This window comes from Kogia breviceps, chromosome 5 (assembly GCF_026419965.1).
Source record: "Kogia breviceps isolate mKogBre1 chromosome 5, mKogBre1 haplotype 1, whole genome shotgun sequence".
In the NCBI taxonomy this organism is placed as follows: domain Eukaryota; kingdom Metazoa; phylum Chordata; class Mammalia; order Artiodactyla; family Physeteridae; genus Kogia; species Kogia breviceps.
This window is the reverse complement of record NC_081314.1, coordinates 45,147,996-45,174,467: the sequence shown is the minus strand read 5'-3', so window position 1 is coordinate 45,174,467 and position 26,472 is coordinate 45,147,996. Positions and strand designations below refer to the sequence as shown.

General features: G+C 40.6%; 2 protein-coding genes across 4 annotated transcripts in view; both read right to left on the bottom strand.

The window, feature by feature from the left end:
- SCHIP1 (schwannomin interacting protein 1) overlaps positions 1-26,472 on the bottom strand; it is a 799,100-nt gene that overhangs the window by 150,368 nt on the left and 622,260 nt on the right. The window lies entirely within an intron of this gene.
- On the bottom strand, positions 3,398-3,637 carry LOC131757489 (cytochrome c-like). Its single transcript, XM_059065025.1, has one exon. The coding sequence runs from the start codon at positions 3,635-3,637 to the stop codon at positions 3,398-3,400; it is 240 nt and encodes a 79-aa protein (XP_058921008.1).

Sequence of the window (26,472 nt, the reverse complement as noted above, 5' to 3'; positions counted from 1 at the left end):
GCAAATAATGTCTGTAAAGTATTTAGTACCATGCTTGTTACAATCAGAATTCACTAAACAGTCGCACAGAACGGTGGTAAGGAGAAGGCTCTATTTCACACCTCCATCCCCACCCCCAAGAACAGAGAGGAGGTATTATCTTGGTATGTAGGAGGCGGTGCAAGTTACTGGAAACACTAGAGTGAGACTGAGTGTTGGATGAGTGGTTCCCAAAGTGTGGTTCGGGGACCACCTGTGAGCTTATTACAACTTGCAAATACTCAGGCCCCAGCACAGACCTGCAGATCAGAAACACGGGATGGGTCCCAGCATTGCGTGTGTTAACAAGCTTTCCTGATGCACGCTCTCTCTAGTTTGGGAAGCACTGCAGTAGGGAGAGGGAAGGTGGAGGGGGAATAGATGTAAAAAAGTCAAGGCAGAAGCATGTCTGCTTACCTGGTGATTAATCAGAAAGGAAACAAGAAGTGCCGCCCCTCACAGAGGCTGTGACCATGAACATGCCCCACCCTAGTGGCCGCTTCCACAGGCAGGATAGCAATTTGCTGCAACAAAGGACAGACCCAGAGCTCGCTAGGAGAAAATGGGCTTGTAGCACAAGGCATAAGGATAACTTCCCAAATGCAGCCCCAGTGCAGGTAGACAATAGATGGAACTTGAAAGGCTCCTTCCCTGAGCAGAGGTAGGTGGCCCTTGTTCTTGGTTGTTTCAAGAGCAGCTTTGACTGAAGGCAAGAAGCCGATTTAGATGCTTTCTCAAGCTTCCCCAGCTTGGTGAATTCATGAAAGAATTGCATCTGACAAGCTCAAAGTGCATGGGGGCAGTGGGGAGGAGGGGGCATCAAAGATGAGTCAAGGGCTTCCCTGGAGGCGCAGTGGTTGAGAGTCCGCCTGCCGATGCAGGGGGCACGGCTTTGTGCCCCAGTCCGGGAAGATCCCACACGCCGCGGAGCGGCTGGGCCCGTGAGCCATGGCCGCTGACCCTGAGCGTCTGGAGCCTGTGCTCCGCAACGGGAGAGGCCACAACAGTGAGAGGCCCGCATACCGCAAAAAAAAAAAAAAAAAAAAAAAAAAGAGTCAAGAGATTCAGCTCCACCAGGATTTCTCTACTCTATCTGCTCAATCTAGACCATTGTGTTCCCCCATTCTGACTCTTTCTTCCAGTGTACCAGACACAGAAGTACCTCCCATGGGGTCAAAAATTATAAAATATTTTTAAAGAATGTAATCAATCCAAAGCCCTGTGTGACCCAACAGATAACCCCCACAGCACGATGTAGAATGGCCTCAGCCCCTACTTTTCTTTGCTTCCACCTATCTTGAAACTTAACTTTTATTAAAAGTTTAAGTCACACATTCTTGGACACATACTCATACTTGTAGATTGGTCTAAAGGGTGTAGACAAGGTCTATGGCCTGTGTCTTGTTAGTAAAGAACAAGGACCTTATTAGAGACCATCAGGCATTTGGATCCAACATAATTACTGAGCTCTGCACTGCCAAATCTCCTGTCTTTCCCATAACCACATACGTGGGAATTGTTATCATAGAACTAAGGCTCAGACACGTAAAGGAACTAACCCAGGTCTCACAGCTACTTTAAGTGGCCAAGTGTGGATCCTAAACACCAGTCTCCTGACAGAGGAGGTGTTAATCCACCACTAGAAGGTTGGCTACAGGGGTGACCTACCCTTAGGTCATTGTCATTGAGTTAAAAATGACAGCTCTCAACTCCCAGCTGATGCATGTGCTATGATTTGTGCTTCCAATGGAATGTTTCTGCTGCTGAAATTTATCACCAACTTTCTAAACTGGTGGAGAGAATGTTTTCAGCTTAAAAATGTGTCCTACACATAGCCCCATTGCAGGTATGGCAGCCCTGCTCTTACAATGGCCTGAAGTGAACAATGAAAATTCTGAGAGCAGCACTAACCATGTTCTTAAAGATAGCTGTGTGAACATGTTAGGAGATTTTACAGAAAGGTAGCAATTCGTTATTATTGAACCACTTGTAAGAGGTGGCTTCTAATAACAACAACAAAAAGTTCCTTTAAAAATGCTGTTTAAACTTGCTTTTGGATAGACCACCTTTATTGAGATTCTGAGGTCGCTTACCATTGTCCTTCATGCATATGGAATAACTATACCATGGGAAGCAAACCAACAATTCTTTGTATTTCTGAACACAAAATAGGTAGAAGTGGGTTTGCTTTAAGAAGGACTTCTGATAAGTGAGCCTGGTTAATAACTAGGAATAGATTTCCAAGGGAGTTGGGCATCCTTTTTTGAAGGAGGGTGGGGAGAAGGGGGTGAACTAACAGTGGTTCTAAAGTTGTGCTACAGAACTGGTTTCCACTCTCAAAACTCATTTCCTCCCCCAAGGAACAATATAGTTTCCTAAGTCATAAAGAAAAAGAAGGAACTGTAAAATAATATTTTTGGAGACTACTGGATTCTAAACTTCCTTTAATAATTTTTCTTCTTTATTTGTTTATTTATTTTTGATCCATGACTTTGTTTTTAATTATCTTCAGCCTTAGGATCACATATTCACAAATTTGTGCTGATGGTATATATCCTCTAATCTTTCTAACGAGTTGGCAAAAGCACCATTGCCAACCATGCATATATGGTAATGCTACAGTTGCATGTGTTTTTGAATAGCTGTTTAAAAGACAATCCTGAATTATAACTTAGTTTGACTTGGTAAAGAATTCATAAGCAAAGTTTGCTGCGATAGCTTGTGATGCTAAATTTTAAAAGCATTTGATCTTATAAACCACCTATGAACTGTGAGAAGCATTAAATATTCTTTATTTGATATTATACATAAACTACACTAAAATGCCTTTCATTAAGTAAAAGACAACATTTTAGATACAGGGAATTTTAATTTAATTGGCATAGTTAAGACCAAAAAGATAAAGTGGACGTTGCCAGCTTATCTTCAGCCCTTGCCTTTAGCAGGCTAATGAACACAACGTGAAATGCAGGTGAGTCTTACTGTTTTATGAGACAGTGAAGGGATATCCTCTGTATTTTAATATATTAATATAACCAGTTATATAAATTTAAATATAAAACCAATTTCCTGTAGGTTTTGAGATGGCATTCACCATCTCTGTGAAGAGTTGAACATCAAGTCCAATCATATCTTTAGAAGGGGAAAACAGGAATAGCACTTGCTGAGCTGGAATTCGTATCAAAATTCAAAAAGCTGATCATATTAATTTAACTAGGAGTCAATCTATATAAATCCGGGCCGTCCAAAAGAAATATTCTACCAGACATTCATGATTGGAATTCTGGTGTATGAGGCCTATTCAAATATGGTACACATAAAAAAAAAAAGTCATGAGACACTTCCGTTTTGTAATAAGGCAAAGGCCAACCCTTACTCATTAGCAGCTTTTTGGAGATAAGCTATCAATTCGGCCCCTTCTAATGCCTGTGAAAATCATTTTTGTGCCAGGGATGTACTTCTTGGGATTCTCCATATACCCCATCAGTGTCTCCTCTCCCCAAGAGATGCCTTTGTTCTTGCTGGCATCAGTGTAAGAAAATCCAGGGGCCTGACCTGTCTTTTGCCCACACAGACCACGGAGATTTGGCCCAGTCTTGTACTTGCCTCTCTTTTCCATGGTATGGTACTAGGTCCGCTTCTGAACTAAAATCTTCTTGCCCTTCTCAACATCACCCATTTTTATTTTTTACTTTGTTTTCTTAAAAAAAAAAAGTATTTATTTATTTATTTTTATTTATTTATTGTTGGCTGTGTTGGGTCTTTGTTGCTGTGTGCGAGCTTTCTCTAGTTGTGGCGAGCAGTCTTCTCATTGCCGTGGTTCCTTTTGTTGCGGAGCACAGGACCTAGGTGCATGGGCTTCAGTAGTTGTGGCATGCAGGCTTCAGTAGTTGTGGCTAGCGGGCTCCAGAGCACAGGCTCAGTAGTTGTGGCCCACGGGCTTCGTTGCTACGCGGCATGTGGGATCTTCCCGCGCCGGGGCTCGAACCCGTGCCCCCTGCATTGGTAGGTGGATTCTTAACCACTGCGCCACCAGGGAAGTCCCAACATCACCCATTTTTAGATCGTCCATTTTTCATGCAACATACAAAGGTTCCTGCTTGTGAGCAGGACATCCTGCTCTCCAAGTCCAAGGACACGCAGGCCTGAGCCTGTGTACTGGTAGGTTCCTCTAATTCTAATGATATTGTTAATTATTTACTCTCTTTGCAAATAAGGAAACTGAGGTTCAGACTGGCTGTGTAACTTGTCTAAGGTTATGGAATAAATGAAGGGACTGGAAATTTAACCCAGAGTTGCTCAATTCCAGCTCCAATGGATCTTTCCACTTCATTGGAAAGTGCCTCCCAACAATGCACGGTTTAATGGTGAGGAAACCGAGGCACAGATAAAATAAATAGCTTAAGAGATGTTGTTCAGTCAGTATGTGACTGAGGGTCACTATGTGAAATGTTCAGGAAGCCACATCTTTTTTCCTTTAAAACACTTTGATTTAGCTTATAAAAGGTCACAGTCTGTTACTCTTAAAGATTTTCCAGTTTGGGGGATTGGATTTTATTTTTCTTGGCAGCATTCATATTTGAAAGCAGTATATTTGACACCGCTTTCTGGATTTAACTTGAAACAAAGGAAGCAAAATTACACCCACGTACCCTGTTCCCTTCCAAATTATGAACTCAAAAGTTAACTTTTTGCTCAGGACACCAGCGTTTCTGAATGGGTAAGGCCCAAGTAGAGCCCTTTGCTGTTTTTAGAGTCAAGAACAGATCTTCCTATTCAGCAAGCTATAATCCCCACTTGGCCCAGCCATCAGAAGTGAGAAAAGGGGAACCCTTGTACTAACAAATCCCTGTTGATAAAACAAATCTTTTTTCATGAATATTCTGTCTTTAGAAAACAAGTAGATAGAGCACTTGTTAGTTAATAATCAAACGAATTCTTCAGTGACTACCCAGATGAATGAATATTTTTTAAAGGCATGGGGTATGTAAGGAATTTTAATCCAGCCTCCGTGTTCACTCCCCACAACAACTGTGGAGAAACCACTGGCCTCTGAATGATGAATGGCCCCAGACTCAACTAAGAGGGAAAACAAGCCCAGTCCTATAATCTGGCATCTCTCTTTTTAAATTCCTGGGTGGACTTCTATTTTGGTTGTAGCTGATGAGTGCGCTCAGTTAAAGGGCTTTGCTAGCGCCATCTTTAGCCTTTAAAAAGTTCTATTCGTTAATTCCAAATTAATATTTTAGGAGGCTCCAGGCCACAGGCTAAAAAAGTCAGGAAACTGAATTAGTAAATGACAGAGCAGTAATCAGCTTAAATGAGACTTCTTCAAGTTCTTTGCTTGTGGATGACACAGAATTTCTGAACTTAGAAAAATCTCTTTTCTCTGCAGGTGATACTGTGCGGATACCAGAGATGCAGTTCCACGATCATAGTATTATCCATTTATTTTAGTCTTCTACCACAATACTCCACGCGGGTATCCCCACCCTCACCCTGTGCTCTGTGCTGTCAAACTCTACTTGCTAATCAGCCAGGTTGAACGAAGGGTTAAGGCTGCAGCCTTCCATTCCAGTAGATGCTGCAAACATTCGCATTCACTTTCTCTTCTGCAGTCAGCCATGTAGCTCTGCAAAGCCTTCAGCATTTGCAGAAGCATTATTTCCTCCCACCTATGTCTGGTTTAAACTTTCAGCTGACCAGGTTCTATAGCTCAGAATTCCAGACTTAGCCCTGTGGGGTCTTACCTAGCATCTGTCCCTCTTCCACTGCTGAATTTGTTTCCCCTGCCCTGTCCTGAAAAGCCTCAGGGCCTCTTGTAACCTGGATGCTTCCTCCCCACTGGAAGTTAGTAGCATCCTCACTGGCTGCATCACTGCACATTTCCCTAATAACCTTGTTTTTTCCCTTCAACTCAAACTTCTCCAAACAACACCATCTCTACTGACCCTGAATTTCTCTAGCCCTCTGTAACAGCATTTCCAACCAGCCACGCCAGGAGAGAGACTGAAGAGGGCAAATTGGGGAAAGAAGGTTTGGGAACTCACCTGCACAGCTGCCAGGCTCAGACATAGGATGGAGCTGCCCGCAAACTTCCCAGGGACCATCTGCAGCCAAGTCTCTTGGCCTTAAAGCGACAGGGCACTTTTCACCATATAAGGAAGACAGTTTCACTTGTCTACTTCAGGACCTGTCTGGGCAAAGCACCTCCTTCTCTGGACATTGCAGAGGCTTAAGCCTTCTGGGGGCATCTGGTACCTGTCAGTTTGAGAGGATCTGTACATAGTAGGCAGTTTTATAACTGCTGGATAAGGCACAAGAATGGTGTTTGGCAGGCCATTTTCAAAGACCGGAAAACCCTTTGTATGGGGCTTGCCCCCTACGGAAAGGGTTTACAGTGATTGGGAAGTCTTCCTCAATGATAAGAAAAGGCTCTACTTCTATTTCAGGTTTGGCTTCCTGGAAATCAGTGATCTTGCTCATCTCAAAGAGGAGAGGCAGTTGGACCCCCTTTCTTTGACACTGAGACAAAAGAGAGAGGACAGCAGAGTGATAGTGGAGAGTTTGGTTGTTTCAGACACGTTAGCATTGCTCCCTAAAAACAGGCGAGATAGAGATGATTCTGTTATTTCAGCTAGCAGAGGCCCTTCCTAAACAGACACACACACCCCCAGTTCTCCACCAAAGCCATCTCCACTCCTGAGCACCCCTTTTGGGCCCCCTTGGCTGAAGCCCACAGTTGAAGTCTGAGGAGTGCTTTTATCTCAACTGGCAGGGATAAGAATGTGTTTTAGCAAGAGCAAACATTTTCTGTGGGTGATATTCAGATGCAGGTCTGGCCTGTTGGTTTGAGGTGTATTGAAAGCAATTATAAAATGTTAGATTCTGAGAAAAAAAGTGGAGCTCAATTTAGTTATCACTTGGATGGTCACACACTTTTTCTTTTTTTTTTCCCTTCGTATATTTAATCAATGAACTAATTTTTTATTGAAGTATAGTTGATTTACAATGTTGTGTTAGTTTCAGGTGTACAACACAGAGATTCATATATATATACATATATATATATATTCTTTACAGATTCTTTTCCCTTATAGTTTATTACAAAATATTGAGTAGGGTTCCCTGTGCTATATAGTAGGTCCTTGTTGGTTATCTGTTTTATATATAGTAGTGAGTATATGTTCATCTCATCTTCCTAAGTTATCATACCCGCCCCTTCCCCTTTGGTAACTGTAAGTTTGTTTTCTATGTCTGTGAGTCTATTTCTGTTTTGTATACAAGTTCATCTGTATCATTGCCCCTCTCTCCCCCACACACTTTTTTCTTCACCGGAAATTGAATATTGTCTCTTTATTGCCAGCTGACTATGCCTAATATTTGGTGTCTGTATCATAGACTTTGGATGAAAAAAAAAGTAATTTGGCCCCCGATTCTATGGTCTCATGCTACCTTCATATCTTACCTTCTTACATATATTTTGACTCTTTAAGGACAAAGGCCACTTCATAGCCTTCCATACTCTGCTTAACACCTAGCATGGAACAAGCATAGAGCAGACTTGGAAATATTTATTGGATTAAATCATTTGAATGGAACCCAGCCTCTTTGTATAAGGTCTACCTACCCAGTTTTACGAATAAAATGGGGTTTTACTAAATTATTGTTATAAATAAAGCCATGATTTCTCTTCTTGATCATCTCTTTTATATCTACTAGTATTTGTTTTCCATGCCATCACATTTTCTTCAAGAACAAAGGTTCAAGGAATTTCTTTAAAAGTAATTACTGTGATAAACTCTTTGACCCAGCAATCTGATTCCTAGAAATTTAAACTAAGGAAATAATTATACAGAAGCAAAACATCTGATAAGTAGAGATGTTCGTTGCACTGCTGTCTGTAATAGCAAAAGCAAGAGACGACTTGAAGGCTCCATAGTCATTTATACATCAATAATAAGAGTTCACATTTATTGACTGCTCACCATGTACCAGGCACTGTTCTAAGTACTTCACGCAAATTAATTCATTTAATCATGACAAACCTGTGTGGTTGGAATTGTCATCAACCTCATTTGAAAGACCAGAAAACTAAGGCACAGAGGTTAATAAACTTACATTTGGACTGAGGTGTTTTGGCACCAGCACTTAGACTAGCATCATCCTATGCTCTCATCAGGAGCATGATAATGGGCACTGGAATAGACAGAGTGATAAAATTAATCAAATGGCCTTCATGCAGCCATTAAAAATAATAATTATGGGGCTTCCCTGGTGGCGCAGTGGTTGAGAGTCCGCCTGCCGATGCAGGGGACACGGGTTCGTGCCCCGGTCTGGGAAGATCCCACATGCCGCGGAGTGGCTGGGCCCGTGAGCCATGGCCGCTGAGCCTGCGCGTCCGGAGCCTGTGCTCCGCAACGGGAGAGGCCACAACAGTGAGAGGCCCGCGTACCACAAAAAACAAACAAACAAACAAACAAACAACAAAAAATAATAATAATTATGAAAGCTCTATACAAACATGGAACCATGCTTGTGATATAAAGTTGACTGAGAGAAACAGAAGATAAAACACCTATGAGTGTAACTAGCTAACTATCTATAAGAAATGGAAGGCCATATGTAAAACTGAAAATAGCTGTATAGTTCATAGTGTTGGACTATGATATGATTTCTCTAAGACTGCCTTAAACGTTTTTTACCATTTTCATTTTTTAATTAATAAAAATTAATTCTTGCTACAAAAACACTGACCATGGCATTCTTTTGGCTCTTAGCTTGTCTAAACGACGCTATCAGCCTAGATTAGTGAGTGTCAAGAGGTTCTCTTGAGCGTGCCATTATCCCAGGGGAGCTCTCTGCCAGGTGAGTGACTCACTGCACCTGGGGGTGGGGCCTGCATGAGTCACACGCCACACACCTGCGCTACCATTCAGTCACCCTTGAACTGACTGTACGTCGAAGTGATATCCTACAATGTCCATTTTCACTGAATATCTTATAATTTGTGGACCTCGTAAGGATAAAGCATTATGTGATACTGATGCTCAGGAAAGATGTCTCACACACATGTTTCCTTACGTGGGAAGACTTCCAGTGAGAGATTCTAAATCTGATGATGTTTATCAGTAAACAAACAGATATGTCTCAGAAGATGGGCCTATTTTAGGAATAAAGAGGGAAACTTTGGTGTAAATTAACTAGCAGTTAAAAAATTATATGTATTGCTTAAATCTGTTGAGGCTTGTATTAAATGAATATATTTATACCTTATAAGGTATTGCAAAATCAAAGAAGTTAAGCTGTAAAAAGCAAACTGAAAACTTGCATCAGGAGGCATTAATATTTTTGTAGCTTTTGAGTCAGTAATCATAAAAATTATTTCAGAGGATTTCTCTCATGGGAGAAGGGAAAAGAAAGGGAGAGGAGACCACGTGATTCCAAATGAATGTGTAAATAAATCAAGACTTAATAAACTTAATAAAATGCTTAAAGGAAAGTAATAGATTTTTTTCCTAATAAAATGTTAATAATGTAAACTAAAATTTATCTAGTAAAGATGTAGATTGATCAAACTTATTTAACATTCTTTTTAACTGAATACATATCAAGTAATAGTATATTACCCATTTTGGAAAAAAAAAATGAGTATAACAAAAACCAAACAAACAAAATAAACAGGTTGAGTAGAGTGGTTATTAATCCTCTTGTGGTCACAAATCCTTTGCACATGATGGTGAGAAGCATCAGTAAAGATATATCATTTTACGTGTGTTATTTTTATGTTCAAGCTTAAGGTTACGCTTATTCTCAGGAATGTCAAAGGTTTTTTTGCAATTTACGTTTGTTTTACAGTTTTATAAACTGTTTTTCCAAAAATCCATGGATGCTGATTGTAAAAAGTGAAAAGGGAACGTTCCCTCTAGAGACGCCTGGAGGTATCTCTTAGGGGTTATGGTGGAGCCACAGGAACACGTCAACCCCATCATTCCCCCCTCATGCAAAATCTCCCAGGAGCCAATAAGCACAAGGAACTGCAGATTAGGAACCAGAGTATAATGTTGCTGGTGGCTGTAAGGAGCTCTGCACCCCACTAAAGAGTTGCTAAAGGCCAGATTGGAGCCAGGACTATCTCAGTGACCCAGCTCAGCAGGATTCACAGCCCAGACCAGAAACCTCTTACCCTCTCAGGAAGCAGCTTGGAAGGAAATAACGAGGAGCAGCCTTGGCTCGGAGGAAGTGGATAAAATACTGTTTTACTCAGGCATCTACTATTTATGGTTTGATATATTTCCTTCCATACACTTTTTATGCTTACACAAAAAAATTACTACTACTACATACATAGTGCTACAATTTGATTTTCCACTTAATAACATGAACAACTTTCTATGTTATGTATGGACATTGCATTCCTTTTAACATCTGCATAGTCCTTAGCTGTACCAAAATTTATTAAATATCGCCCACTGATGGATATTTGTTTCCAATTCTTTATTATGAATATGTATTCACATTCTAAGTGCTGGATACTATACAGATAGATAATGTTTTAGTTGCCCCCTCCATGCCATGCCCCTCTCTCCTTGTACGTGTCTACTTGTGCACATGGGCAGGAATTTCTCTAGGATATGAGTAGAAGTTGACAGCGGGTAGATGGGAATGCCCATTTACATTTTGATACCATTAACCTGATCAAGTATCTTTTTTAGGTCTATGCTTTTATTCATTGTATTGCTTAAAAACTTTTTTTTCTCTTGAAAAGTTAAGATATACATATAGTAAAAACACCAAATGGCATAAAAAGGATATATGGCAAAAAGGTAAGTCTTTTTTACCACATCCCCCATTCCTTATCTCCAGTGGCAAAGCTTCTTGAGTGCTCTTCGAAGCACGTGTATGTGTGTGTTTACACATGACATCATAATATATCTATGTATATATGTGTATGTATATCTATGTGTGTATATCTTTATAAATGTACACACGTATAGATATAGTATGTCATTTGTGTGTGTGTATGTATGTATTTTTGCAACTTGAGCTTGTTAGTTAACAATACACTTAGAGATTATTCCACATCCAGGCAGGCCTGCAGATCTCCCTTTATTCTATTTTATTTTATTTTATTTTACTATTTTGTTTTATTTTATTTCATTTCATTTCATTTCATCTTTAATTTTTTTTTTTTGCCACACCATGCAGCTTGCAGGATCTTAGTTCCCTGAACAGGGATTGAACCTGTACACTTGGCAGTGAGAGCAGAGAGGCCTAACAACTGGACTGCGAGGGAATTCCCTCCCTTATTTTTTTAAAATAGAGGGATATCATAATGGTATCCTCTGGGAATCAACTATAATTTAATCAGTCTCTTATTGATGTACATTCATATTGTTTCCAGGGTATGGCAACTATAATAATTGTGTAATGGATATCTTTATTTGAGACATGTGATTTCAAACAATAATCAAAAACAACTTCTTGGCATTTTTGTTGCTGTTACATTCAATGAATAATTTAATTTAAAGAAAGTTGAGGGCTGCCCTGGAGGCACAGTGGTTGGGAGTCTGCCTGCCGATGCAGGGGACACGGGTTCGTGCCACGGAGCAGCTGGGCCCGTGAGCCATGGCCGCTGAGCCTGCATGTCCGGAGCCTGTGCTCCGCAACGGGAGAGGCCACAGCAGTGAGAGGCCAGTGTACCGCAAAAAAAAAAAAAAAAAAAAAAAAGTTGACATCATTATAATATTTAACTTTTAATCTAAACATTTAAAATGCCATTTTATTCTTTCAAGATTCCTCCAAGTCATAAACATCCTGCACATTTATTGTTATTTTTCTTGTAAAGTATTTTACTATTCTGAGCACTCTTGTAAATGGGAATTTTTTTCATTACATTTTCTAACTTTTTTTAATGTAGAAAAGTTACTGGTTATAGATTATTGCATCTTATAACCAGTTTTCCTGGATTATCTTATCATTTCCAGTAGTTTTCCATGTGGCTCGCTTTTAGCTATGTGATTATATCATCTGTAAATAGTCATTGGGGCTCATCCTTTTCAATTATTTATATATATTTTTCTCTTATCCAGTTGGGTAGTACTTGAACAATATTATATGTGAAATATGTTACCAATGTTGCCTTTTCTTCACTTTAAAAGGAAACCTTGTATTTCACTATTGAGCAAGATGCTGCCTTGGAAAAAAAATTAGAATGGATAATTCCTTACTAGAGTCTGTCATACAGAGTGAAGTAAGTCAGAAAGAGAAGAACAAATACTGTATGCTAACACATATATATGGAATCTAAGAAAAAAAAATGGTCATGAAGAACCTACGGGCAGGATGTGAGTAAAGACGAAGACCTACTATAGAATGGACCTGAGGACACGGGGAGGGGGAAGGGTAAGCTGGGACAAAGTAAGAGAGTGGCATGGACATATATACACTACCAAACATAAAATAGATAACTAGTGGGAAGCAGCCGCATAGCACAGGGAGATCAGCTAGGTGTTTTGTGTCCACCTAGAGGGGTGGGACAGGGAGGGTGGGAGGGAGACACAAGAGGGGGGATACGGGGATATATGTATATGTATAACTGATTCACTTTGTTATACAGCAGAAACTAACACACCATTGTAAAGCAATTATACTCCAATAAAGATGTTTAAAAAAAAGTTATGTGTGATATTTCAATTTTACTAAGAATTTATCTGTAACAAGTTTATTAATTTTAGTGACTAAACTGACTGCCAGGGATAATTCTTCCTCTAATTGTCCCTCAGCTATTCCTCCAGGTTTCCAGATGCTTTCAGAAGCCATCTCAAGCATAAGCAAGGCAGGCAGAGCCTCCTTTTGTTCTCTCTACCCAGCTGTCACTACTACAAGGGACCTTCACAAGATGCTTCTGAGCTCAGCTGTCCTCTGCTGGTGACCACTGCAGCTCACCCCATGAGAGCCTCACTGTGCGTAACAGGGAAGGGGAGCTCTTCTCCCTTCTGTCACTCCAACCAATGTGAGACAGATTCCCCCCTCTATCTCCAAGACAGTTAACACCAGGATAAAATACAAGAAGACATTACTGAAAGTTGGAAGTGAATGGAAGAGAAATAGAACAGCACATCCCGGACTGGCCTTAGGGTCCCCTTTGGGGCTGGGTACCTGCCTCCAGATGCCAAGAGAAACTCTACTTCCTGGAGTTTGGACAATATGACTACCCACCCACCCACCCACCTCCCCATAAAAGAGGAGAAAGATAATCTCTGACCCAAGTATAAGGCCCACTTCCAGAGCCCTTATTCTCTGCGCAGTATTGATAACTTCTAGAACAACAGTGAAAAGAAAGATTCATTCCCTTCTAGGAAGTGTTATCCACCCATCCACAGGCATATGGTCTGTCCCTAAGGCCCTAGCAAGATAATCACAGCATAACCTGAAATCATGTAGATTATATACTTAAAATGTGCTCTTGGGGCTTCCCTGGTGGTGCAGTGGTTGAGAATCTGCCTGCCGATGCAGGGGACACGGGTTCGTGCCCCGGTCCGGGAAGATCCCACGTGCCGCGGAGCAGCTGGGCCCGTGAGCCATGGCCGCTGAGCCTGTGCGTCCGGAGCCTGTGTTCCGCAACGGGAGAGGCCACAACAGTGAGAGGCCCGCGTACCGCAAAAAAAAAAAAAAAAAAAAAAAAAAAAAAAATGTGCTCTTGGGAACTCATACCAGGTGGAGGCCTCTTTAAATTACTCTTAGATTACAGATTGCCTTCCTTTTAAAGATTGGGTTTTTTATTTGGTGATGCTATGGGTGTGATCTAAGCTGAAAGGGCAGAACCAGGAATCATCTGGACACCCATATTTAGGAAGGACTGACTAACACATGATGTAGGGTATAGGAAATATACTGAACAAAGGCTTAATAATTGGTTGACTATCATAAAGTCTTTGCTAGCAATCCTTCTTTTCATATAAAGTTATAGGCATGGAACCATATTCCCTGTGTATACTCCACACTTTGCCCTGTCCCAGCCCCACACTAGCCCAGGGAATTGAAGCCCAATATCATTAATTCCTCTAGGAAACTTAATTCTTTCCATAAGATCCTTCAATTCTTGGTGTCTTATTGCTTTGTTTGTTCTCTTTTTTAATGAAAACATAAATGAATATTATTTGTATTGGGGGTTTCAATTTCTGCCCCTTGTGAGTCCACACTCCTTCTGAGGCTTGGGAATTTACTCATTCTTTGACAAAATGTGCTGAAAGTCTACGACATGCTGGGCTCTGTTCAGAACCCTGGGGTTACAGCTGTGGACAAAATGGGCAAAGTCTCAATAAACATGGAGCTTACATTCTCATGGGGAGAGAGACCAATAAAGAAATAAAGGAGAAAATGTCAGGTAGTGATAAACTCCATGGTGAAAATAAAATATGTGAAGGGGATGACTGTGTGTTGGTCAGAAAAGGACTTTCTGAATTCTTGACTTCTAAGCTGATCTCATCTTTCTTCTTAGTTCCTGTAGCACTTCATCTTGCAGATGGTTGGTGCTCAATCAATATTTTATTTATTTATTTATTTATTTATTTTGCGGTACGCGGGCCTCTCACCGTTGTGGCCTCTCCCGTTGCGGAGCACAGGCTCCGGACGCGCAGGCTCAGCGGCCATGGCTCACGGGCCCAGCCGCTCTGTGGCATGTGGGATCTTCCCAGAGCGGGGTACGAACCCGTGTTCAATCAATATTTTAGAATCGGGTATTTATTTAGTTTTTGAAACCCGACAAAAGTTTCTATTTTATGACTTTTAACTTCATTGGTTCAGAGAGTAGAATTTATTTTTTTAATCTCCAAATCAGATGTCATTCTCAATTGCCTTTTAATGTAAGCTTCCTCTCCTGTGTTTCCAGTACGTTGTCAGTTGTCACTTATACTAGTTAAAGAACAAATGCAAAAAAGAAAGTGATCTCAAATTCCGGTCAAGAAACATCTGCTAAATAGTTGGCATTATTCTTAGACTATCTTCTCTTCAAGAAATTTTGGAAACTCGCTATTTGTACTTCTGTAAGGGTTGCACCTGGGGAATGGCACGGAGGCTTTTATGAGGAGTGCTATTACAGGCTTCTCGCCAGAGCTGAGAGAGAAGAGTCTGTAGGGAGCTCTATTTTATGGTATAGTGAGGTTGGCCATTTACTGTTCCCATAAGCTACTTCACTTGCAATAACGGTCAATGGGCCTTTTTAGGAAGGAGAGCTAGAACCCTGTCTAAAACTGCAATCTTCCACAGTCAAAAAGACAGGCTTTAGATTCTTCTGTAAAGTGGCAGGATGTTTATTTAGCTGGGAGAGTGGATGAATACGACCAGCTGATGAGCACGGCAGTAAGAATTCACCGACTTCTGGCCGGAAGACTTAAATCCTAAGGTAGCTTGACCGCAAAGCTAAGCAGGGCGTGGCTGACTGTGGGTCTGGTTGTTACCCTGACATGTGAACTCGGCCAAGAAATACGTTTCTGTACCTGGCACTCTCTATCCCTGGACTTCCTGGGAAGTTGGTGTCGTAAACTACTGTGGTTTGTAGTTCATGGCATCTGCAAGTCCAGTGCAACAGAAGCAGTTCCATTACAGTGTATTTTTCTTTCTTAGTTTTTTAAGAAAGAAATCAAACTGGGTGGGTGTTTCCTTAAAGATAGGATAGGACACTGGGCTGCAATGCTTTTGTTCACTATCTCCTAATGGAATTTTGGAAAACTATGCACCCTCCTTCAGTTTTATGTTGTAATGTAAAACATTTCATCAAAATCTTGAACAGTAGCAAAGGCTATAATTTATGGTCTGTTGTCAGTATTGGCTTTTTAAAGTGATACTGTTACTTCACTCATCATAATAAATAAATAATAATAAATCCAATGGAATGGAATAAATACTACAGCAGATTGATACCTGCCATCATCCCCTGGGTAAGAGTTGCAAATTTTACATCTTTTCGTTTTCCCCTTGTATTTTTATTTCTATTCATTTACCGAATTTTATCCTAATAAAATGTCTTTTTGTGATTAAGAGTATTTAACTATTTCCCATTTCATACTTCTCTATAAAAGTAAAGTGAAATCAGAGCATTTTTTTTTTTCTTACCTCTGGTCATAAGGTTCTAACTGCTTAAAAAAATTCACCTGGATTGAGTCATCATTACAATCGTTATTGGGAATACCTGTGGCAGAAACAATGCTGTGTTCACTACATCCTTTTATCTTCTTGGAGGTACAGGAAGTTTATATTTCTCAGTTTCCCTTTGGGAGTCTGAACAGAAATGATGTATTGTTTCCTGTCCTAGTTCACAGTGAGTTGAACTCTAGTTCTCCTTCTCTCTCTCTCTCTCTCTCTCTCTCTCTGTTGGAAGCTGGAAACTCTGAGGTGGCAAAGATGCAAGATGGAAGCAGAGTTATCTAAGGCCCCCTTGGAGGAGAGTCCCCCAAAAGAGCCTCCTTGTCTTCACCAGATTGTGATATAAAAATTAGCAATACACTTTTGTTGGGTAAGCCATTGAAGTTTTAGGTTTATTAGTTACTGTAAGGTACTTACACTATCCTGATCAATATATGCCGTAACAGATCAAAACAGCATGGATATATTACAACTTTTTTTTTTTTTTAATCTATTTTTGGCTGCATTGGGTCTTCGTTGCTGTGCACGGGCTTTCTCCAGTTGTGGCGAGCGGGGGCCGCAACTGCTCAGGCTTCTCATTGTGGTGGCTTCTCTTGTTGTGCAGACAGGCTCTAGGCTTGTGGGCTTCAGTAGTTGTGGCACGTGGGCTCGGTAGTTGTGGCTCACATGCTCTAGAGTGCAGGCTCAGTAGTTGTGGTGCAGGGGCTTAGTTGCTCCGCGGCATGTGGGATCCTCCCGGACCAGGGCTCGAACCCGTGTCCCCTGCATTGGCAGGCATACTCCTAACCACTAAGCCACCAGGGAAGCCCCTATATTACAACTTTTGATAGGTCATTCTTAAGGAAAATAGTTTTTAATTTTTGAAAATGCATCTCAGTAAAAACACTGAGAAATTTTGTTCACATAGATGGGAGTAAAGGTAGTTATAGCAATGTCTCCCAATATACGTGCCCTAGTGCAAATCACCTTAATGAGATTTTCTAAAATAGGAGAAACACTGTTGGAAAATTGAGGTTGGAAAGGAGCTCTCAGGCAGTCGATTTAAGGAACAAGTTATATGAAATGTGAGGATCTGGACTTAAAAATCTCTCTGTTTATATATACCCCTTTGAAAGTCTCTGAGTATCCAGCGACACCTGTATTCCACATTTAAGACACATCTAGGGAAAGGGAAGGAGAGTCAAGAGGTGGGGCGTCCCCTGACCTGACCCTCTTTTGGCTTCTGACCTTCACCCAAATCCTTGGTCCATCTTTTTCTGCCTTCCTTCTAATTCCCACTAGCTCACAATGAAAAGGATCCTGATCAAGATTAAAGTCTGTAACATATAAAGAGTTATTTTAAATCAATAAGAAAAATATGATTATTTCAGAAAAAAAAAACGGGCAAATGATCACTAACGGCAATTCATGAAAGAAGAATACAAATGGCTAATACCCACAGAAAATATTAAAGCTCACTTGGAACTTGTTTTAAGTTTAAATGTGCAACTTAAAACAGTGAGATACGATTTTGGAAAAAAAATCGAAAAACTAATCTTTAGTGACGGTTGGAAAGAGAATAAACTGATTTAACATTTCTAGAGAGCAATTTGGCAATATAAGTCAAAAAATTTTTTTAAATATATAAAGTTGAGCTAGCATCCCACTTCTAAGCATTATTCTATGAAATAAGCATGAATCAGTTTAAAAAAAAAGATTCAGCCTTGAGCTTTACCACAGTTTTTTTAGTCTAGCTTCTTTAGGTTGCAAGTATTAGGTTGCAAGGCATGCAAGGCTTTCAAATGAAAGCATTCGAAATGCCTATTCTCTTCTGCGTTTTCTGCTTCTCTTAGTTAAAATTCTTGATTGATTTGGACTGATTGCTTGCTGAGTGCCAATAGATTGACTGACTTCATCCAATCAACTATTGTTTGTCTGGGAAGAGAACTGTCATAGGATGTACAGGGTTGCTTCTTCCAGGGGCTGTTTGTGGGGTGAGGGTTAGGTGCTCCATGCTCCATAAGAGACTGGAAGTTAAATCAGCATAGCATATCTAGAATAGTGAAGAATAGGAATCCCTTAAAAGCCCAACCCAGGATATGATGTAAACTGTGACACCATGCGGTGAGATAATCATTAGAAATGTTCTTATAGAAGACTCTTTAATGACATGGAAATATATTTGTGAGCTATTTCTAGAGGAAAGAACATGTAAAGAGAATAAACAGTATGTCTTAATTTTTAAATATTTACATTTATAAAGAAAGAAAGTGCTATGGACTAAATTCATGTTAAGGGGACCGAATGTTTGTGCACCTATCCCCACCCTTCCTCCCATTTTTATGTTGAAACCCCAACCCTTGATGTGATGGTATTTGGAAGTGAGATCTTTGTGAAATATGTGGAAGTGCTTGAAAAAAATGATATGCATACAAATGTGCATGTGCATGTACACACAGGTGTCTCTCTATACATACACACAAAATATATATCTTATAAATGCTTAAGTGTATATGTCACACAATTGTGGATATGATAATTAGAAGCCTAACTCCCTGATTTGACCTTGGCTAAATGCAAATAAAATGATAGATCACTATGGATTTGATGAGATGCCTTGAGAAGGAAATGTCTTGTTGACCCAAGTACTTTGAGAAGTGCTGATTATTACTCTTTTCCATAAGACAAGAAAGAGAAGGTTAGAGAATATTTACTTTCTGGTGAAAACAGGAGCACAATAAACGAGGAACATTGTTGAAAGACAACAGAGGTGAACAAAGGTCTAATTTAAATTTAAATATTTGCCTACAGTGTTTTAGAATATAATATATTATAGCTCCTGTCTTTTCATGTTTACTGAGAAGAGGACAACACTAATATTTTCAAATATTAGCAATAAATATGACCATTAACCACAAAGTCTGAGATTGCCACAAAGCTTGTAAAACATGTCTGATACAGGAAATGGTATTTGTTCACTTAGCTATAAAATATATTATAGGAAATTATATTTGTTCTCAGACTGAATATGAACTCTGCTTTCAATAGTAAGCCCATTCCTTAGTCAATAGACTCACGAGCCTAATTAAACCCCCAAATATGTGTTGGATAGATTCTCACATGAGTCCAAACGCTTCAAACACTTGGTTCTAGCTTTCTCTCGGTAGACCACTTGAAACAAAGGGTGCTTCCAGAAGAGTCAACTTCAAACATGGTGAAGTCTGATTTTTTTCACAATGTTATCTGAAGTTACATCTGGGGAATGACAGCAGGAAGTGAGAAAAGAAAAACTAACTTCTGCTGTCTGAACTTATGTGTTGGTAGAATATTGTTTTTTCAAGCATTTACTACATTTGTAATAAATACATTTTAAGTGCTTTGAATATAGCACAGCACCATACAAATTGTTATTCATATATCGGCTGATGGGGAGGGGGCAGGGCTTAATCTTCTCTTCTTCCATGTGCTGAAGTAGACCAAAAACTACCCTCTGGTTACTTGCCATGAAGCTGAATCTGTTAACAGATGTATTTGATCGACTCCCACATTACTGGTCTGCCTGTTAATTTTTATTAAAAATCGATTTAATTACCAGCATTTAAAAGCTCAGGTGATTTTTGCATAAAAATACATTTTGGTGGATAAGATAGATTGCTGCTCTACATGCATTCCACACACCCCTCCCTAGCTCCAGAGACTGTGCAGCTAAAAATGACATTTCTAAACTGGGCATCTGGAAGTGACTTTTAGCTTAGACCAATCAGATGCACTCAGGGGAGATGTAAAAGGCAGAGGTCCCAGTTGCCGCTGGTGGCAGGCCCGTCAAGGATGCTTTGGGTTTTTCTGTAGCAGCATCCCTGACAGCAGATTTGTGGGGACCAACGGGTGAGATCAGTAGCATCTTTTAGCTGTTGGTCGCTATTTTTGTTACCAGCATGGACTTAAAAGGTGAGGTATGGCTCTGGAGCCAGCAGTGACAGCATTAGTAGCTACCTAATCTCCAGACTGTTCCTAGGGGAACAGGGACTGTTTCCCATCTTCCTGACTGAGGCAGAGTTGGGGCATGGGTCCTTCATTGTTCTTCTGGTGGTCAGCTGTGGAGGCCCAGCCTTAACACACTCTAAGCATCTAATTCCCTGTTTGAAGCCCTTTGCCCTTCGTGCTTACAATAGCTAGAGTGGTTTCTGTTTTCTGTAACAGAACTCTGACGAATATATAGGAAAAAGAGGAGCTCTGGTAACATCCAGCCCTGATTTTGATTATGGTAACAGTAGACTGGTAATGAGCAGTGGCCTGTAGCTTGCACAGATCCCACCACATCTTAGTGAACTCCCCAACTGGAGGACATTTTCATTGTATTTGTAGTATGTGTGTGTGTGTGTGTGTGTTTAAGAGATATCTCACTTTTCTTAGTTATTTTACCTTCCTGGACCCTATAGGAATTTTAGTTTGCCACCTCACTAAACCTTAGCTACAGATTGGCTGAAAACTTTTTTTTTATTTCTTAAAGGATATAATTCTTCCATTTCGAATATACTCCAAAATGCCCCACAATCAAAGCCAGAATGCTGTACATCTAAACTGCATCATTTAGGTCCCTGAGAGAACTGCTTTTGTTGAACTATGAAACTAGTTGTTCTATTAGCCCTAAGGATGTTGAAAAAACTGTAATGTCACCTCTGTGACAACACAGCAAAGAGGTTTCCTTTAAGTCAAATTTTACCTTATAAGCATGTAATAGATCAGGCTTTGCTTTTTGCACTGGCTGTCAGAAAGGTAGGGCTAAAGGCCACCTGAGTCGTTGACTTCTCATAGCGTACATGACATCATGCTTGTATGTTGTGTATTAACCCCACCCCTGACCGTGTCTCATTGTTACTCATTGGTTTTCTTTTCACCCAGATTTCTTCACATATTTAGAAAAATCCTATTGTATTATGTTTGAAACCCATTTTAAATCCTTGTTGTAATATGATGGAGAATAAATATTTAAATAAAGTACATTCACTTTCCCTACTCAATTCTTTGTGTTATGTCTACTAGACACCTGTTCCTCAGTCCTCTCTGCTTTTGTGTGCTCAAGCATGTATTTCTGCCAATGTCTTAACAGACCTAGGCTATTCATGTGTGTGCTTGAGATCTTGCAATCTAGCGAATATTCTAAAGATGTGGTCAAGCTGAAGAAAGAGGCACCTTTTAGCAAAAAGCAATTTGTTCTGTGACTATTACTGAGTAAAAATCCCAGGAGCTACAGATTTCTGTGTAAACCAAATGCAATACTCAGTCTTTTGGGGAAGCAAATAATTACACTTCCTTTGATGATATAAGGCCAGAAAATATGTAGCATCTGACCTGAAGCTAACCTGTTTTTTTCTTTTTTAATTAAACATTTTATTTTGAGATAATTATAATTCACATGCTGTTTTAAGAATAATATTAGTGATCCTGTGTACCTTTTACCTGGTTTCCCCCAATGGTAGTGTCATACAAAACTATAGTACAGAGGCTTCCCTGGTGGCGCAGTGGTTGAGAGTCCACCTGCCGATGCAGGGGACACGGGTTCGTGCCCCGGTCCGGGAAGATCCCACATGCCGCGGAGCGGCTGGGCCCGTGAGCCATGGCCGCTGGGCCTGTGCGTCTGGAGCCTGTGCTCCGTAACGGGAGAGGCCACAACAGTGAGAGGCCCGCATACCACCAAAAAAAAAAAAAAAAAAACAACTGTAGTACAATATCGCATCTAGGATATTGGCATCAATACAGTCAAGATACTGAACATTTCCATCACCACAAGAATCCCTCATGCTGCCCTTTTATAGACCCTTCCCTCCCAACCCCACCCATAACAACTACTAATCTTTTCTTCACTTCTATGCTTTTTTCTTTTCAAAAATATCTAATCTCTTTTGATGGCATAAATGTTCATCACAGATGACTACACTACACTTAACATCACCCTTCCCCTGCTTCCATCCATTATCTGCCCTCTTCTAACCTACTCTGTGCCAGAGAAGGCCAGCCCTTGAGGATTACATTACCAGGCTCCCTTGTTCTTTGGTTTCCAATTGGGGTCCCTGGAGGCACTGGCAGAAAATGGAGGGAATGGGAGAAAAGAGGTGTAAGAATAATCATCCTTGAGGGAGGAGATGTGGGAGCATGTGTGTATGTATAACTGATTTAGTTTGTTGTAGAGGGAAAACTAACACACTATTGTAAAACAATTATACTCCAATAAAGATGTTAAAAAAAATAAAATAAAATAAAAACAAAAGAAAAAAAAAAGAATAATCATCCTTTTGTGCACAACCCCTCCCTCATGAGGCATGAGGAGAAGAAAAGGAAGAAGCACCACTACCACCACCACCAGAGAGGAGTGAGTGCCCAGATGAGGAAATGGACAGAGACCTTGGTCAGTTGAGGTGCCTGCCTTCAATGGTGAAGCTATCTCTGTCAATGAATTAATCACTAGTAACCTTGACAGACTGAAGATTAGGGAGGGGGAAGGAATCCAATCACAACTGAGATTGAATTCTTTGATCTAGCAAAAAAATTTCTTGACCTGGGTAAAGAATAAGATTTAATCAGATTCGAAGAAAAAGGAAGAATTGTGAGATTTCTTTCATAACAAGTCTGTGGACCATGGTTCACACTCTCTACCTTTAATGGTTTGGTGCTCCCAGGCTTAATGCTGGGATACTTAGTGTCTCAGAATCTACAAGTTTGCAGTTGAAAAGGCTTATGTTTTGCCTTCAATGAATAAATTGTCATTGTCACATCATGTCTATTTATGGATTATAGACAAATTTTAATAAACACTATGTATTAGGCTTGGGTTAAGCATTTTTCATTCATTATTTAATTTAGCTTAGCCAACAACGCTGTGAGATAGATATTTTCCTAATTTGACAGGTAAGAACCTTTAGGTGCAGAAAGCCTGAATAACTTGTCCAAGGACACACAACTCATAAGTGAAAGATATGGAATTCAAGTCTATCTTTTAATGATTAGGCCATATTGTCTCTCAGTGAGGCATATTGCTTTCCACCAGGAAATGGAAAGACAGGGCTGCTCTTTCCAATGACCTTGGTGGCTCTGCCCTTCCCTCCTCTCCTGCATAAGCTCCTACACATCCTTGATCTCTAATCAAGAGTCATATTCTCAGGGAGCCATTCTCACCTTCTTGCCCTCATGAAAGCTTTCATAGCACCATGGATTTCTTATTTGTAACACTTGTCACCACTGAAATTTATATCTGTTTAATTATTTGATCAATGTCTGGCTTCTCTCCCCTAAACCATAAGCTGCATTTCATTTTGCCCCATTACATCTCCAGTGTTTAGAACAAAATGCCTGACATATAGTGAGTGATCAATAAATGTTTATTGGTTGATTTAATAAGACTTTTTAATCTTTATTTTACAGACTTATAGATTCTCAGAGTCAAAAGTCACCCCAGCTGCTAATTATTCCACTCACCCTTCAGAAGTCCCATGGAATCATTCTAACCAACTGGTCAACCAACTGTTCTTGAAACATCTTTGGACCACTCTGACTGCTAGTGCCATTGTTCAGGGGAGCATACTAATGAACTCCAGTTTTCCTTACCCACAAAAAAGCCTTCATCCAAGTCTTGTCTTCTTCGGGCTGCATGTGTCCAGTACCTGGGACAATCCTCGTATGATCATCTGTCCACATTCTCTGGAATGTGTGCTCGTCATGTTCAGTACTCAGGATAAAGATCTGAACTTTGTATGTGTTCTGATCAGATTTATTAGACTCTAAAGTAAGATGCTAATCTTATCTATTATTGATACAGAGTTTGAAGAAATTTTCAACTTCTATTTAAAATATGTGGGCTTCCCTGGTGGCACAGTGGTTGAGAGTCCGCCTGCCGATGCAGGGGACGCGGGTTCGTGCCCCAGTCGGGGAAGATCCCACATAACGTGGAGAGGCTGGGCCCGTGAGCCATGGCCGCTGAGACTGCGCGTACGGAGCCTGTGCTCCGCAACGGCAGAGGCCACAACAGTGAGAGGCCTGCATACAGCAAAAAAAAAAAAAAAATGTGTAATAAAGGTAATTATCTAATCACTGTCCAGTGGCCCCCAAGTACCTGCGCTGGGCCCCTCTCTTCCGTGCCACTCTATTCTCCAGCATCACTGGAGGCCAAGGATTCTCATTCACCCTATTAAGGGACTGGTAGGAGGCTTACAGGTATCCTAGACAATAAAAAATGGGGATTATTTACATGGGGCGGTATGGATGGAATTCAGAAAAGACTTGAGATACAAGTAAATGTTCTTAGGTTGGAAAATCCACAGGTGACATGAGGACACCTATTGATAGAAGGATTAGCAAAGTAGCTCTTCTGCCTATGCCTTGTGCAGTGTTTTTTCGAGTGGTGACTAGTAACTCCAGCAGTGCTGGGGAATCTTCTGCTGTTGCCTATCTTCACCTCCACCAAGCCTCTTCCCTGTGGTACTTGACAGGTACCCCAGGCCAGGTCCTTTTCTCTTCCATTCCCTGCCCCTAAATGCTGTCATCATGGGGGCTGGTGGCTTGGCCCTTCATCTAATCTCTTTCTGTTTCTATGTCATGATCTCTGGGCTCTCTCAAGATGTCCCTTTGATTCGCAAAATCCTGCTTCAGAGCTGCAAAGCTGAACATGTAACCATTCTTTTCTTTTATTCTCAACCTAATCATCCTGCTCTCTTTGAGGCAATGTGGTCAAATAAAAGAAGGTTGGGAAAAGAAAGGCACAAAATTAATTTTTAATGATATTATCCTGTTACAATTGTATTGCTGCTAAGCCCTATCTGTACTTGTGCCATTGATCATTTTAGTCTCAAGAACAGGATTCAAATTTTTAAAATGTTGTTGAAGAAAGATTATTTTCTGTAAAGCAAATTCTCATTTTAATTTCCAACAGAATTGCCTAATACAAAAAATAGCTTCTCTTTAAAAAATGTTCATTCATTCAAGAAATATTTATTAAGCTACTGCTAGGTGGCAGGGAACTTGCTTTTCCACTTTCCTGATTTAAAAAGGAGGTGTCTGGAAATCATAGGAATCAATATACTGACTGGCAACAAACAGGACAGTCTTTATTCTAATGAAATAACATTCTAGTGAGATTTTAGTATGGGTATATTCATTCATTCAATTATTCATTCAACATGTTTTCTGAGCCCCAGGTCAACCTTTGGCACTAAATATATAGGAAAGACATGTCACCTGTACCCACTGTATAGCACACAGATAGGCAGATAAAACAATAATTACCTTACATTGTATTTAATGTTATTTGATGCAGACAAAGAAGGCCTTGGGAGAGGGCATCATGGAGGACTTCCCAGAGGAGGTGAAGCTAGGCTGTACTTGTAGGGATGAGTGGGAGCTTAAGAAGTGAGAAACATGGGATGGATACTTTAGAACATGAGAAAAACACAGGCAAGAGCTGCAAGAGTATGTTTGGAGAATGACAATTTGCTTGGATTTAGACTGAGTAGAATGGCTTTTGTCCAAATATAGGTCAACTCACAAGAAAGAACTCAAGTTCTCTGAATTCCTGTGTTCTTTCTTTCTTAAGAATAAAACGCTCGGGCTTCCCTGGTGGCACAGAGGGAATGTCCCCTGCCAATGCAGGGGACACAGGTTTGAGCCCTGGTTCGGGAAGGGCCCACATGCCACAGAGCGACAAAGCCCGTGCGCCACAACTACTGAGCCTGCGCCCCAGAGCCCGCGAGCCACAACTACTGAGCCCACGTGTCACAACTACTGAAGCCCATGCTTCTACAGCCCGTGCTCCGCAACAAAGAGAAGCCACCGCAATGAGAAGCCCGCGCACCTCAAAGAAGAGTAGCTCCTGCTCGCCACAACTAGAGAAAGCCCACATGCAGCAATCAAGACCCAACTCAGCCAAAAAAAAAAAAAAAAAAAAAAGGAATAAAACCCTGACTGTGTAAGTGGCTGCCATTCAAAAGCATGCTGGTATGAATGAAGTGCATTATATTGGGGGACACTGGTGCCTCAGAAATGCTAGGAACACAAAAGCAGAGATGTGCCAGGGGTTGGCTCCAGTAGCAAGATTGCTTGAGGATCCAATTTTTGTAAAATATTGTGAAAGGTCCTGCTGTGGGACCTCTAGTTCAATCCTGCAGTTCTTTTGTGACATAATTTACCCATATCTCTATGGTAGGTCAGCTACAAATCTTGGGTGAAATCCATCCCAAGCTAATGGCAAATGTAACTTACTGCCAAGTTTTGACGTGATTTTTCCTCTGCCATGTGTTCTTAGGTTAATCAGGGGGAAATGATTACGGAAAGAGAACATTT